Source organism: Diadema setosum, chromosome 15, assembly GCF_964275005.1.
Source record: "Diadema setosum chromosome 15, eeDiaSeto1, whole genome shotgun sequence".
Lineage (NCBI taxonomy): Eukaryota > Metazoa > Echinodermata > Echinoidea > Diadematoida > Diadematidae > Diadema > Diadema setosum.
Genome location: NC_092699.1, coordinates 32993659 through 33009852, shown reverse-complemented (window position 1 = coordinate 33009852; position 16194 = coordinate 32993659). Strand labels below are relative to the sequence as shown.

Below are 16194 nucleotides of genomic sequence, written 5' to 3'. Positions count from 1 at the left end.
TTATGCCTCCGCATACGAAGAGGAAAAGTGTCCACCAACAGGCCAACACCCTGGTTGAACCGTGTCGCGCTTGTGTACGAACAGGGTGGTGAAAATCCTTGGTATTACACGTCGATTGTTCCATCATCCGGTTCGCATTGATACCTCCTATCCCATGATAGCATAATCGATCATAACATAGCGTCAGGCATCTCAAAGCCAATTCCCAAAACCACCTTCACTTTACGAGAACGCGGATAGACTTTTTTAGGATACAGAACACTGTTCGTAAACGTTCATAACGTTCGGCCGTTGAGCCTTCTGAGTACCATGGCGGGACTACATCGTGAGTCTGCGGGATTACATCGTGAGTCTGCGGGATTATTCTCATCCCGAAAGGGTCCTGTTACAGGTGGACTCTGAGGAAAATTCCCTGTGCAGTTTCCCCGGTGGGTTCCACGTGTTCCCACTGGCAGTCGTCGATCGCACGCAAGATTCCCGAACACTTGTGCTGCGACTGCAACGCAGATTGTCCAACTCCGAACTCTTGGCCGTTCCGCGCCGCTGGGGGCGCAGTTTGAGTGACGGACAGCACTGTCTTTTCCACGCCCTGCGCAGCTCCGGACTGTATCAGCAGAATTATGAAAAACAAAAGAAACAGGGACAAATAGTGGAAGAGAAGAAAAGACAGCATGAAGACATGTAACAGGTTAAAAAAGAGTTTGCATATGCACTTGTTTGTTCGTACAAATTCTCTGAAACTGTAGAGAGGTAAAAACGGATTTTCTTTTTTCGAAGACTTCAAGGCAAGGGTATCTGGATAATGGTGTATTTTGACTATCAGAAATTTTGATATTGTTGCGCGGTTAAATTAATGTGCTTATTCAAGCCAAATTTGAAGCTGTGTAGATTGTAATTTAGCACTGAAACCATAATAAAGACATCCTTATAATAATCATCTTACATTCTTTGTAGATCGGTCTTGTAGTCCATATAAGACCTATACCAGTTTTAACATAAGACTTATATTACAATGTACCACTAAAAGACGTAGTGCATGGTGAACGTGGAGGAACGAACATCGTTATGATGTCAGATTGGACGTAACCCGTTAAATTATCACAGAAACCGCATTTCTATACCGCATAGTTTTCTCTAATGATTTTTACCATTCACTCAGACATTTTATATGCCAAATTAAGATTCTAGAATTGCCTATTCTTTATATTTTCTTGGTTATCAAGTTTGGATTCCTCAAGCAACAACACTATAGAAGACTAAAGTGTTGTTGCTCTTTCAAACTTGCAAAATTCCCTTCTGATTAAGCACAGCAGTAATGAATCTAACACGTTCTATTTAATCTTTCTCAGTAATAAGATATTCAGTGAAACACAGCGTTACAAATTTAATGATGACGATATTACAAATCCCCTCTCCCTCCCATCCCTCCCCCCCCCCCCCCCCCACCGGCTAAAACATGGTTTCAATCAAGAAACAATATTAATATCCTACCGAAAAATGCAGAAGAGTAGGAAGATGCAGACGCCTTGCAGCGAGTTACAGATGCAGAAGAGCCAGGCGAACACCGCCGCAAGTTTCCCGATGGCGAAGAAGCCGAATAGCCAGGTGAGCCCCATGAGGAGACCGATGGCCAGGGCCTGTTGGAGCCTCGTGGCGAGGTCGTGTAGCTTTCCCTTCTCCATCTTAATCACTCGGATTTTCGCTCTGACGGGACGATAGCAAAAAAAAAAAAAAAAATAAGCATAGATATTGCGAAAAGCTTAATCTTCACGCGTGCATGCATAAATTATTATTTACTGTGTCCCTTTTCTTATGAATAACATTTGATCAAATACAATTCTATCACACCTATTATTTACCCATCCATCTGTATTTATCAATATCTATCAATATACAGTACGTTTTTGATAGGTATAATCTAATTGGTACAATTATTAGCTCCATGGTATGACATTATACAGACAGATGACAGATAGAAAGAAAGAAAGATAGATAGATAGATAGATAGATAGATAGATAGATAGATAGATAGATAGATGGATGGAAAATAGATGAACAGCTAGATAGATAGATAGATAGGTAGAGAAAGAGAGAAAGAAAGAGTCGAGAGGTAGTTTTATATCACATATCAAAAGTGACCCTGTACAAAATTCTAAATCTGAAGATTAGAATCACTGACCATCCGCTGACCTGGGTGAAAGTATTTTTACAGCCTTTGTAGACCCGTGTTCTTAAGTCTGACTTTGTTTTCTCCACTTGCAACTCATGGGGCACACGCATGCTTTACACTGAAGCCGCGCATATACTTTTGGGATTTCTTCTATCAAGCTCTGTTCCAAACTAAATATTACTATCTGCTGACGTTTTGTTAGTTTTCTGATTCGAGATTATAATCATGAACAGTGCCAAAGCATCTTCCTTGTGTCACAGCTACATAGCTACACAGCACAGCTACCGAACTACTAGAAAGCGATCGCCGGCTCAAAATAAGTATTTATTGAGAATCTGTTGTTCGTCGCATTTTCGTATGTAAATTTCCCCTTTGCCATAAATCACCATGTCCTGATTATGTATTTCGGTTGTTATATTGTTGTCATCCACCATAAAGTACAGTTTTCTAACGGCACCATACCTCGAGCATATGAGGGTCCTCATAACAATCACGTAGCAGACGACGTTGGCAAGCAGTACGACCGCAAGTGGGAGGAGGAGTGTGTAGATGAAATGCGGACCGCGAGACAAGAAGCAGCTTATGTGGGAAAAGAAATCACGTTCTAACATTTAGACGTGTCATGATTCAAACCAGATGACAACGAGCCAGATCATACACGTCATACACATCAAACATTATAATCACAATAATTGGCAGTACAATTACATTATAAAATACATTATAATAAGATAATCTGGGATGGCACACACACAATTATTTTCTTTTGATAATTCATGTCCCGCCGATATTACACTTTCTGTCAATATTGAAATTATATTGCATATTGAATGGTAGTACCGAGATAAGGCATGTGCAGTATTTTCATTTCTTAACTTTTTCCAATAATGTTTTTTTTATGGTTGAGTTCCATATCTCACTCTTATAGGGTTGGATAATGAAAGAAAATGATTGTCATAAAACATGAAGGGAAAAAAGATAGAGAAACTTGAAACTGCACTTACAAGCTCCCCTCTCTGTACTTCTCTGGACCACGATGGAAAACTCCCAACATCACGAACCCAACTGGGATACCTATAAAGAAAAGAGACTTTACGAGAATAGTGAAACTTTCTACGATATTTTTGTAACAGCGTTCTAAAAAGCAGGCATTGTTCTCATCTTCCCCAGTTATTTCTGTTGTACAGTGTTTCGAACTGCTAATCTTCATTCATATTGAAAAGTATATGTAATAATCAAATTTGAATTTTAATCATAGCTGTACTTGCCAACTCTCAAGGTGCACACTAGAATGTCTTGCTGACTATTAAACTCTCGTGTGATGCATGTCAATGCACTATGTTGATGGTAAGTGGGTATCGAAACCATGAAAAGACAACCTTACAATTGTTTTACAACTATTCATAGACAGTTATAAGACTAGTACTAGGATTTCACCCTTATCTTCCCAGAATTAGGAGAAAACTAATGGCAGTGAGATCAGACGAAGTGGTTTCGCACCTCAAACACGACTTACCCCAAGCGACGGCGCACGCGATCGGAATGAACCGTCTTGTCGCGGGCACGTCCAGCACACGAACCAGGAGAATGTAGAGATTAGCGCCCTCTACGCCCATCCACAGCACAGACGCCAATGTGAAGTAGTGGAGGAGGGCGGCGACCACCGTGCAACCCGTGCTCGAGTGCGTCTGGTCGATCCCGACGATGAACACGACGTAGAGACATAGGAGGGAGATACACCACTGGATCATGATTAGACGCGGCGTCTGACCCATCTGTTTCCTGTTGTTAGAGTAGAAAATCAGACCATTCTTCAAAATTGACTGTCTTACCATTTTATTAGTTAAATTGAGGTATCACCTCCCCCTTCAGAACAATCATTGGTAACGAACTTTCCGATTCTCACGTTGGTACTGGATAAATTTATCTGCCAGTAATAAAGTTTGCATTATTATTTGTTACTATACAGGGCAAGCTTTGGGTAATTTTCTCTTAGTCAGGAACATGAATGAAAGCTTGCCTCAAGTTGACCAACCGATGAAATTAATCAATATTGATAATGTATGTGTGACTGTTCACCAATAATTGGGTGCGCCATACATTCCTTTACCCTATATCTTATGAAGAATTACATCATTTACAGAAGCGGCAGGTTCAGGCATGCCAGATCTGTCTCAATAGCCCTTTGAATTGGCAGAACCACTTTACTAACTGTCACAATGAAATTCTTTCCTTGCATTTACACCAAGCCAGCTTGTATTTTCCCTATAAGCAGCAAGTCTCTCTCCAGAACACACGAGCTAAGTTCTCAATACACACCACCTCAGCCATGAGGCCTTTGACTCGCTATAGGATAGATATCGCGGATTTTACACCATAGACATGACTCCCTTTACATGCATAAAATCGAATCGAAAGTTCTGCAGTCGTAAAGTAGGTCGTAGATATAGGGTCATTTACAATGATAGGTATACTATGGCAGAATCTTGACCGAGTATCGATATAAAGTGGTTCGAACAATGGACCTACTCCATCACTCTTAGCCATCCAATAAATATGATAAAAGGACGGTTTGAATATGTTGTGGGAAAATTTATAACGACATACTTGCTGAATTAAAGTGACAACAGGGAAACGCTACATTAGGACAGCCATCCAAATGTTCTTTCTCCATACATGAACCTCTCTAAATTTCTCTGTGCTAACTCGTCCTACCGTGAACTGCAGATCATTGTAAAAGCACATCTGATCCTTAGGGGTCGCGCATGTGTCTCTACGAGAATATCCAGATTAAATGTTTGATCCTGTTGTCAATGGCTGATTATGAACAACTTCCTTTATTGCTATATGCACTAGAATAAGATACAACGCGTGGCGGATTCGTTCCCTCTTCGCCCACAAATGAAGCAAAGCAGTCTCCTCAGCAACGCTCACAAGTTTTAAGAGGAAGCTCGGCAAATGAAATTACCTGGAATTAACTGGTAAATTAATCATGAGCAAGTTGAATGTCTTGAAGACGCAAAGACATGCCCATGTTTACTATCTCCTCAACCATGCATCCCGCCCATGTCCCTTTTAATGTTTACCGCCACGAGTATACCCTTTCTTTTTTTTTTCCACACTCCTATGACAGTGGAGTACCCAACAAGTCTCTGTGTATAAGCCAGTCAGGAGTTAGCTCATGGGCACATTGGTAGGAATGACCTTTCTTTTTTTCTCAGTCAGTAATACTGGGGGCACTTCACTCGTTTTCAGAGCGACAAATGCATAAGATTTATGTAACACTTTATGGGATTCACCAATCCTGTTCAAACAAAGAATGAACAAGTAGACCAGATGACCAGAATGATTCGTCAATTAACACTTTTGGGAAAGCATCCATTTCATTATTTGCATTGAATGTATTAACAAACTCTTTCTATAGATTTTGCAAAGTACTTCTTTTGCTGTCGGGTCGCTGTGTTGGCAAGCAGCATTTAGAAGGATTACACGAATAATCATTGTATCACAGATGCTTATCCCAGTGAATTGAACAACCAGCATGCCTGTTGGCACGAAAAACAACAACCCAGCAACAACACATCACATACGTGTATGCATATGGATCGAGAAATTTTGACATTGTGATGCAGATGTTATTATGTTACACGGCTGGTATTTATAATTTCCCGTTTGGATTGTAGGTTCTGTTGGTGATAAATTACCTTTCTTGATGCTGAAATAAACTACCACGCATATCACAACAAAATGAGTGTTTTCGGCCTACCTGAATAACACAATAAAAAAAAAATCGTAAACCTTATAGGTGCATTGCAATTACACGCGAGTCACTTGATCTTCTTTTCATAAGCCAATGTTTTTGGCAAAGTTGCTGGCATATGACAGATACTATACCTGCAAACACACATACAAACACGCGACCATATTACAAGTTTGCCGACATTATTGTGACATCGACATCTTCAAACCTAGTTTACATGACATCACTGTAACGTTGTAATAAGTATGCATGTCAATGAGTCAGGTTAACAATGAGAATGAATGAAATAAAGAGCTCATCAAAAGATTGATGGGGGGGGGGGGAGACAGGACGGAAGATCTAGAAGAAAGAGAAAATACAACCACCCGTTTTGTCCTCTTAAGTTTTTTTTTTTTTTTTTTCACCAATCCAGTCACTTTCTGCGAGTAAATTTATCCCTGCAATGACCTTCAGTAACAGTTGCCCCAAAATTATTTTAGTTAGCACTCTCGCCTACACGGGGCGTAACGTTGGGATGTACTTGCTTGTTTTTTCCGTAAACTGTAGAGGATAAGTACATGACATGAAACGCGCACAAGGTGACAAATACATTACGGCCCTGAGGCGAATATTGGCACCTTTATTTATATTACGAAATAGCGTGCAGCACACATTTTGTGATAACGCAACAGAAAGAAAATTATGTCAAATTTTTCCTAAAGCCCGTACCTTGTACCTTTTTAATGTTTCAATACTTATCTTTAACGCTCTTATTCAACCCTGTGTATCAAAATCTTGCATTTTTTTTTTTTAGAGTCATCTTCGGGAAAAGACTCCTCAATCTTTGATGGGAATATCTGCACGAACAAGATTTAATTCATTTTTAAAATATTTCAAACCATGTACAATGTACCTGTAAAAACATTTTTTTTTTTGTCTGCGAGTAAATGTGATCCGTGATATTTAACTTCTCAAACCCAAATTTGCTTCGATAACTTTAGAATACAGTCATGATTTAAAACAGTATTGTCTTTTTTGTGTTCTTGTGTTTTTGAGGGGGGATTATACTTTATATCCCTGAGTCGAATTCATGGTCGTTACACCAAATAAATACCGTATGCATGCTGAATGCAATGGGATTTTTTTTTTTCACCTAGACACACACACGCTCACACACACCAACACCCACACACACATACACAAACACACACACACACACACACACACCCACACACACACACACACACAAAGACACACGTATTCAAAGCTGGCAACATCCAGACTCATCTTGTCTGTTGCGGTCTAATTCAATATCCCTTGGAATGCAATGTACCTGAACATGTAATGTCGTGAGACACTATGCGAAATTCCCATTGACTTCGGAAGCGACATTCCAGCTCCACGGCGCGTTCACACAACAAGAAACGATATGTAATTGTCATACCATGTGTGGGCAACACGCAGCCATCCTACGGCGGTTGCTCCAAGTTCATTGTCCCAAACGATCGCTACCGAACCTTCTGAACTCACCAATATACCCACCAGAACAGATGTGGGACCCATCGCAATAACAATGTTTTGGGGGTTAGTATCTGTCTGGCCCCCGGGAACTCGCAACTGAAACGGTATTCAGGTTTGGATAGTCACCGACGTTGCTATAGCAACAAGTGATCAACGAATGTTCTAACGTGACAGACGCTCAGAAATTTCGTTCCTGTAAATAATCGCGCTCTCTCTCTCTCACACGATATATAATGGAACAGTTGGGAAAGTCGATCGTGGAATCATGGAGCTACTCTTCTCTAGCAGCTCCATGGTAGAATGCGATAGCACAGAGATGCACTTTTCGCCATCCCGTACAACTGCATGCAAAATTCGCGATCAAAATATGCAAATTCGCGCGATCATCGTCCCGAATGTTCCTTCTTAACGTGACAGACGCTCAGAAATTTCGTTCCTGTAAATAATCGCTCTCTCTCTCTCTCTCTCTCTCTCTCTCTCTCTCACGATATATAATGCAACAGTTGGGAAAGTCGATCGTGGAATCATGGAGCTACTCTTCTCTAGTAGCTCCATGGTAGAATGCGATAGCATAAAGATGCACTTTTCGCCATCCCGTACAACTGCATGCAAAATTCACGATCAAAATATGCAAATTTGCGCGATCATCGTTCCAAATGCTGTAACCACGTGACGCATCACACCTGCTCGCCACTGAAAAGGTGCATCCCTGACGCAATCACTGTCATAGCTATAAAGGTATGAGTAGTATAATATACTCAAACATGTTTTTGTTTTGTTTTTTAATGAGTGGCATTATTTCCGCTCTGTACTGTGTCACTTGCAGTCGATATCCTTTTTTTTTTTCTCTGTGTGGAACCGTGACAAGAGTTTTCACAGAGAAAGAAAAAAAACAAAAACAAAAGAAACATATGAATATATATATATATATATATATATATATATATATATAATTATAAAGAGACAGACACACATACACAACAACAAACAAACAGCAAACTGATCATGAGGTATAAGGCAATCGCATGTGCTTCATTTCTTTTTCCCACGACTATATACAAGGTGGTTTCGCTTTTTGCAAGCCATGTGATGGTATGTCCGTTTCCTGAAAAACCACAAAAGGTTTTGTGAAACACACATTCTGTCAAAGTTTGCTGAATACTGGAAAATCCTTTCACACTTTGTTCAGAAATTCTGTTTGCACTCTTCTGTACATTTGAACTCTCCAGTAAATTGTATGTCACAAAAATGCAATATTAGCAAAAAGACAAAGAGAGAACCAGACTTGATTCCATCCAAAAGCAGGGAAATTGCCTCTGATTCACTCAGTAAAACGTCAAGGGACTCATGCATAAAATTATAAGACAGAATTTGTAAAATCCTTGTTTATTATCTTCATAATAACCATTGCACTATTGTGATATCGCCAACGTGAATTGTACGACAGTTACTGTCGTACAATTCACGTTGTTAAAAGGTAGCGCACACGGAATTAACGTAATCTGCATGCACATAATAGTGGGGAGAAAACTTCCCCTTTAAAGGTACTGTTTACCATTGGGAGCAGTGACTTCAAAAATATTCGAGTTATCCCATTTGATTCAGATGTGTAGGCAGTTGCATGACAAAACATCCTTCCGTATTAAATTTCGCAATAAAGCCGAGAATATATTGGAGATATCCCTATTTTTATCAACAAATCATAACTGTAAACGGTTTATTGTAGAAACAATGTTATTATAACTTTTGTTCAAATTTTGTATATTTAACAATACTTAACATGGATTATACTGATTATCGTGATTCTCACGATGTGGCTTACCCAAACATGACGTAGGTCACGATGGTAGCGATCAGCCCCAGCGCCGAAACCACACAACCGACCTGGCTAACGATGTCAAGCGCGTACGGATGACAGCCGTAGCTGGGTGCCTAGAACGGAGAGGTCAGAATGACAAAATTGATCAGCGATTCAGGGAAAAAATGAGAAAACAAACACGTTATTGGGGAAAACTTTAGGCAGAAATGTTTTCGTTGCAGGATATAATTCATCGGTACACAAAAAGGAGGATTGGAGGGCTGGGGCAAACAGAAAAATAAGTTACAACACTTCAAAGAAATGTCAGTTTAACATTGCACTGGCACAAAGGGAAAGACCAGGGCCCCATTTCATAAAGAGTCAATATGATAGCAGCTCTTGCTGGGCATGACAATTGTCATGGTAACGACAAGAATCCAGCTTCCTGATTGGCTGTTGCTATTGGAAGTTGCCATACCAGCAAAAATTGCTATCTTAACATCTTTTTATGCAATGGGGCCCTGTCTCGCAATAACGATTACTTCTGGCATGCTTATTGTAGTCAGAAACTGTATTGTACCAAAAATGCTGTGATTTTCTTTTCTTTCCTCTCAGTTGATTTATAACTTAATGACGAATGAAATGTTTTGCGTTTGTTAATGTTTTTGTCTTTGTTTTGTTTCAGCTTGGGTTTTGTTTTTTCTTGTGTTTTTTTTTTCTCGGGAGATAAAGTCACAATATCTTTATGTCCCGATTTGACGTCGAGCAGTCTAATGGCGATATACATTCTAACGATTATTGATGTGTGTGTTTGTTTGTTTGTTTGTTTGTTTGGAGATAATGGCCGTTGGTCCAACCGCTAGCTGAGCGACTGCTAAACAAATTCACCGGGTTATATGCACCCTGCTCTTTGCGATAAATGAATGAAGTGGAATATTTGTACGTGAGTGCATGGGTTGTGACGCTCTCACACACGGGACCTCCAGTGTTTGTCATGTGCGTTTGGAATTTCTGTAATAGAGCGTTAAGCAGCTACATACATTTACAAGCTTTTGCATACAGATAAGAATCAAACAAAGTCACTTTATACTTGAAGAAAAACAAACAAACAATAGACCATGCCAAAGGTGTGTATATTACCTAATTGCGGCTTGAAATCAGTGAAAGAGCATCTAAACAAACGAACAAACAAACAGACAAACGAACAGACAGGCGATTGGTTACCATGAGAACAGCAAAGTTGGTAAGATGATCGCAGCTGCAGACGGCCTGGTCCTCGGACTCGTCCACCAGATCGCAGCCGAGTGTCGACCAGTCCCCGAGCCCGTTGTTGAGGTCGAAGTCCCAGTACGTGCAGGTCGGTGTGTACGTCGGGTCGTTCTGACGTCGTTGAATGCGGAAGACGCAGAGCGAGATGGACATCGACATCAACGACGATGACGAGTAGGATATTGAGGGGATAGTCGAGACAAGAAAAGATCGATAGATAAGAAAACTATACTAGCAACTTACAGGTATAGTTCGTTTAGTGGCACAGTGATGCATGGATAAGACTCCCGACTCCCGATCGGAGGACCCGAGTTCGAATCACGCCCAGTGCTTACGTCCTTGGACAATATGTTTTTACCCATGTGTCCCTCTCGACCCAGGTGTTTAAATGGGTACCTGGCAACGCCAGGGTAATAATGATAGTAGGACCCTCTGATGGAGGCTATCCTGGGTAAATAAGACCTTATTTATATTATCATTATTATCATCATCATCATTATTATTATTATCATGATCATTATTATTAGGATCATTGTTATTATTACTCTTGAAGTGGCCTTTATCAAAGAATGCAGTCAAGTCGTGAATACCGCAATTGAGTACCAAAGTGATGATGTCCCAGACTTTGTTGTATATCTTGGGTTGGAACCAGGTCAGGTGCGAGCTTGGTTAGCAACAATTGCGCAGATATTCGGGCCAGGACGTGAGGTTATTTAGAGCCACTTTCCATGGCGATGAATGACTATGACACGTTTTGATACTCTATATCGATTATACGTCAATTTCCAGGATATTTTTTTTTTCTTTTTGCACACTGCTACTCAGCCGAGCTTTATTGAATGGTCGTGTCTGTTGTTATTTTGTTTCAACCAAAGTAAGTCCTTGTTCCTCTATTCTTGCTTTCGATATGCCTTTGTTACTAATATCTTTGACCACATATTGCACTGAAAGCAACCAATACAACTATCTGGTATAATATGAAAACGGTAATTGTATTGCCCACTTTCACATTATAGCAACAGAAAAGACGCAGAATTTTAAAGAGTTACCAACGAAGTGTCATTTCATGGGAAGAATATTCTTTGATAATGGCATCGTGAATTGTATTTCACATCGAGCATCTTTCATACGAAACTAACCTCCTTTTCAGACTAGAAAGTTCTTGTATTTTGATATGTACGACGTATATTATGGTCTGGTCATAGCATTCATGCATCGCCTATGAATATGCGAAAACTTGGTGTGTGTCTGAAACGCTGTAACAAGACATAGGATGAGAGAGTGGCGTCCCACGGCCAACTCCTTCGTCAGTGACTAGTAAACAAATCAAACCTATGGGGGTGTTGCTAGAAAATTTCAATCAATTGCAACTTGCAATCGATTGCAAAGTCCCTTCTTGCAACGGAAACTTGCGATTGATTGCAAAGGTTGCATTGATCTACCTCTTGCAAAGTTTGCAACATATATTTACGTTTGATTGCAACACCCCATTATTCTCTAAATACACAATTCTGATTGGCCGATACCGGAATTTACGTTTGATGTTATGACTTCTGTATCTTTCTTTCTTTTTTTGCAACAGGGCCCAGGAAGGAGGCTCTATTCAAGTTGGCAAAGTTGGCTGGTTCAGCTATCAGTTCAGTGTTTATTGGAGTTGACCAATCAGATGAATTTATTCTAAAAACCAAACACCAATTTTGCATCTATCTTCTTCAATAAATGGTCAAGATTTGTTTCTGTAAACGCTATGTTAGCATTTGACGTTTGAGTTTCTGCCTGAAAATAATATTTTCTAATTGTGCTGTAAAGAATACCACGTGATTCCACTCCAAGTACAGATGGTCACATGATAAAGTTATGCTCCGTTTATAAATCAAAATGGGTGGAAAAAAAAACACTTCTCGAGATAAAAAACGAGCTAATTTTTCATGATATGACCTTGTGATGAAGATTCACATCTCATAATCATAAAAGGTGAGCTCGCTTCTGCTGTATACGCTATTGGTACCGTTTCCGTGCGTGAAACGCGAGCATTGCACTCAAGAGCGGAGGTTGCCTCTCCAAGCATATTGAACAGTTGGACCAGTGCATGGCTGGATGTATATCCGATGCTTTGGTTTCCATCGATGAGCTGATAGAAACCCGAAATATCGGTTTACATCGTCACGGTTTTCATAAAGTTTATATTGTACTCAGATCGGTAAGAGGGAACCAGCTGTGTCTGTATAACAGCTGATACAGAAAGCGTGCAGACTCCCCCTTATCTTGTTACACCTTTGCTGCCAAACACATCTGCTCTCTCCTCCGCCGCCAGAAGGCAAGGTAGTTTTTTGCGTGTCTCGTCTGCGGACTACATTACCGTCCTCCATGTGATTCAGAAACGCACTCCATTCACGCGATAGTCTTCGAATAAAGTTTTGAGTGTAAGTGGAGTGACTCACAATGCATTGTACTCCTCGTAGAGGATGATTTATTTGAAAGATAAGCAGGGATATCAGCACGGAACTTGAAGGATCGAAGTCTCTTTTGACCCGCACACGCCACCGCAATAAATTCTTGATAGCATAATTTTATATCTCTTAATGTTGACACATGATATCTCATGCTCTCGAATCTGTTCTAAACGAAATCAGATCCACTCACATGTTCACGGTAGCCCTACTTCCATGTGGCTTTGACCTCCATTAGTTTAACCCATCTTTTTTTCTTTTTTTTTCCGGGAATCGGCCGATTATTCTACTTTATGCAAACATTTATATCTTACTTCGTTCTTACAAAATGTCAGTCAGAAGCGCGTGTATGGTTTGGAATAATATCACAGATATCCTCACAGGGATCTTCGAAATAAAATGTCTTATCAATTGTCCATGGACAATAAGAATGAAAGAATGAATGAAATTAATAAATGGATTCCATTAAGACAAGTGCGCATAAATTGATATTTTTTGTTAGCCCTGTTTGGACAACTGTTTAATTAAAGCACAAAGATTGAATGAGGAAGTGAGAACGCAAATGGGCATGTCCTTGTATTCTCCCAAAATGGTGGTTTTGTTTGTTGGTTTAAATTCTGCAAACATTTTCTTAAAATAAAAACAATAGTCAAAAACAAAGGAAAAGACGTACAAATTGAAGTTGTGATTAAACACAGTTCATAAAGCAGTAAGAAGGCCTACTTTAATTTACAATTCCTAACGTGATCATTACGACCGTATTATTTGAAACTTTAATCAAGAGGATGAATTTTATTTTTACACGAGAAAAATGTAAGAGATTGCCTTCAGAGGCACAGCTTTTACTTGGGTGATGGCCTCGAGACGACTTTGATTAAATCAAGAAAAGTCAATCAAGTACATGTGTGTGTGTATTTCGTAGTGTGTGCACTCTGTTATATGCTACTACATCAGCGTGGTTTGTGATTGGTCAAGAGAAAAGCCACTTCATTGAGAAAAAGTCAAAGTATTAATCAAAATAACATTTGGCGGTATCAAAGATTTGTACGAAGGATTTAGCGCCAAAAACATTTCAGCAGATTACACACAAATTCTTAGCAATTAACATGGCATGCACATGAGGTTTCACGTCGCGTAGACATTCAATCAGTTCATGGTGGAAAGGCAAATTTCATAAACAGGCATTGAAGCATTAATAATAAAGGAAAATGGGTTTCACGTTGATACTATAGTTTTGTCGAAGCGACTTGGAAAAGCAATTAGTTTGCCAGCCGCCTTTCTTCGAATTTTCCATCCATGCATGTCCAGTTTTATTTCGCTGCACCCTAATTATCCGAGCATGTCAATCGACTTATTTTTGCTCGCCCTATCACACTTCTATGCTTCCTGCATTCATCATGTAATCAAATAACTGACTCAAATCATGGTCGTTGTTGTTATTTTTCTCCCTTACGTGCAAGACGAAACAAACAGTGACAAAGCTGAAATATGATTTCACCAAGATCACATCAGGGATTTGGTGATGTGGGTGCCAGAATCTCTGTGCGAACAGTATATAGATATCTAAGGGTCTCTTGGAAGATAACGTTCGAAATATGCAAACCCCAAATCAGTGCACATAACGCACAAACAAACCATATTCACAACGGAAGTCTCAATCATGCCAATTGTAATACATCGACCTTTTAATAGATACGCCTGAATGATACAAATCTGAAAGTTGGAGTGTAATCAGCATCGATTGCGTCGTTCGACTTCAACAGATTCATTCTCAAAGAAGCCAAATCGTTGTACTTTCTTTTATGATTGCTAGATATCCAGTCTTCATTCATAATACGTCAGTTTACATGTGCCCGCCCAAATGTGCTCACTTTTGTTTCGCTGCAGCCACACGTGGGCCTACATGGGCGTAGATCACGGCATGATTTATGACCGTCATATAAACTCTATGCGCAATTACCACAGCGAAGTGGTATCAGTTTGCTGGATTCTTTTTAATTACCATGGCTGTTGCGTTTTGTTGTGATTTATTACTCTCATTACCGTACGCATACGGATGTACCCACACCAAAAATATCCTAGTATATACCCTTACCCCACTCTTCTAATTGACAGGGAAGAGCATTGAATCTGAATGTTGTAGGAAAGTATAAAACGTTACATGATATCATTTTTTTAAGTCACATTCTAGCGCAAGTATACCCCTTCAAATCGGAATATGGTAATTCTCCCCATCGTCATTACAGGCTTAGACGCCAAACCCCGTTCTTCAAACTATCAAAACACATAACATATCAAATGTAGCTACTCTACCTCGTATTGTCAGATATGCTTGAGAGGTTAAGCTTTCATCATGAAAATACGAACCCGGACTGTCAATACTACCTAATTCTAAGAAAGACTTGGAGGAAAATAAAGTATATACCTTGTGAATCTTGAAAGTCATATTGATCGGTGTCTCAAGGTCGGTGATCTCTTCCTCTCCCTGCCTGACGCTCACGGAGAGGACCTTGCTCTTGATTCGACAATCTCCGCCGCCGCCTCCGCTGTCACCGCCGGAGGGGTTGCCATGGGAACCGGTGGAGGTGGATGCGGCGGAGGCGAAGAGCGAGTCGTTTCGGAAGACGATCAGATCGATGCGCAGGCCGCTGTTCGGTCCGTCGACTGGGAAATGAGGCAAGGACGAAGCGCTTAACTCATTATCGATGATCTTCATTTGTTAGTTAGACAGACGGCAAGATTTCGCAAGACGAAGGTCATGTTTGTGTTACAATATAGTAGGATGGATACGGAATTGGTTGTGTTGAAAATCGCAAGTGGTATTTGGCAATATCAATAGAAAGAGATTGTCCATTCCCGGCGGAAATGGAGTCAGAGCTCAGGTTATCATTCCCTGGATTGAGTCTGAAAGTTACAAAGACTTCCGAAATTTGTTCTTATAATATCATTTGCAATTACTTTAGTCGAATGTCTGATCATTGCCAAAGACAGCATGCCTAACATTACAAATCAAAGTGGCTTTGTGACTTATGACGTCTACATATCAGAGCATTCCGTACATGAAGGGCAGAAACATGACTTGATGATTTCTGTGCTAATGGTACAGGGAAGGAGCTTCAAGAGTCCAAAAGCAACCCTCGGAACTCGAGGGATTACTTCCCCCACAAAAATGAATAAATAAATAAATAAAATCTAGTCTCAGCTCTAAGATTTGGACTTGCCATTAGATCTCAAATGTTAGTTTGGT

General features: G+C 40.1%; 1 protein-coding gene across 1 annotated transcript in view; it reads right to left on the bottom strand.

The window, feature by feature from the left end:
* Positions 1-366: 366 nt before the first annotated feature.
* Positions 367-16194, bottom strand: part of LOC140238697 (uncharacterized) — a 35830-nt gene continuing 20002 nt past the window's right edge. The window contains exons 7-14 of the mRNA XM_072318596.1: positions 15373-15611; positions 10453-10608; positions 9253-9362; positions 3687-3952; positions 3175-3244; positions 2633-2749; positions 1492-1704; positions 367-604 (exon numbers count right to left, since the gene is read on the bottom strand). Coding sequence (XP_072174697.1) covers positions 367-604; positions 1492-1704; positions 2633-2749; positions 3175-3244; positions 3687-3952; positions 9253-9362; positions 10453-10608; positions 15373-15611 — 1409 coding nt within the window. The remainder of the gene's footprint in view (positions 605-1491; positions 1705-2632; positions 2750-3174; positions 3245-3686; positions 3953-9252; positions 9363-10452; positions 10609-15372; positions 15612-16194) is intronic.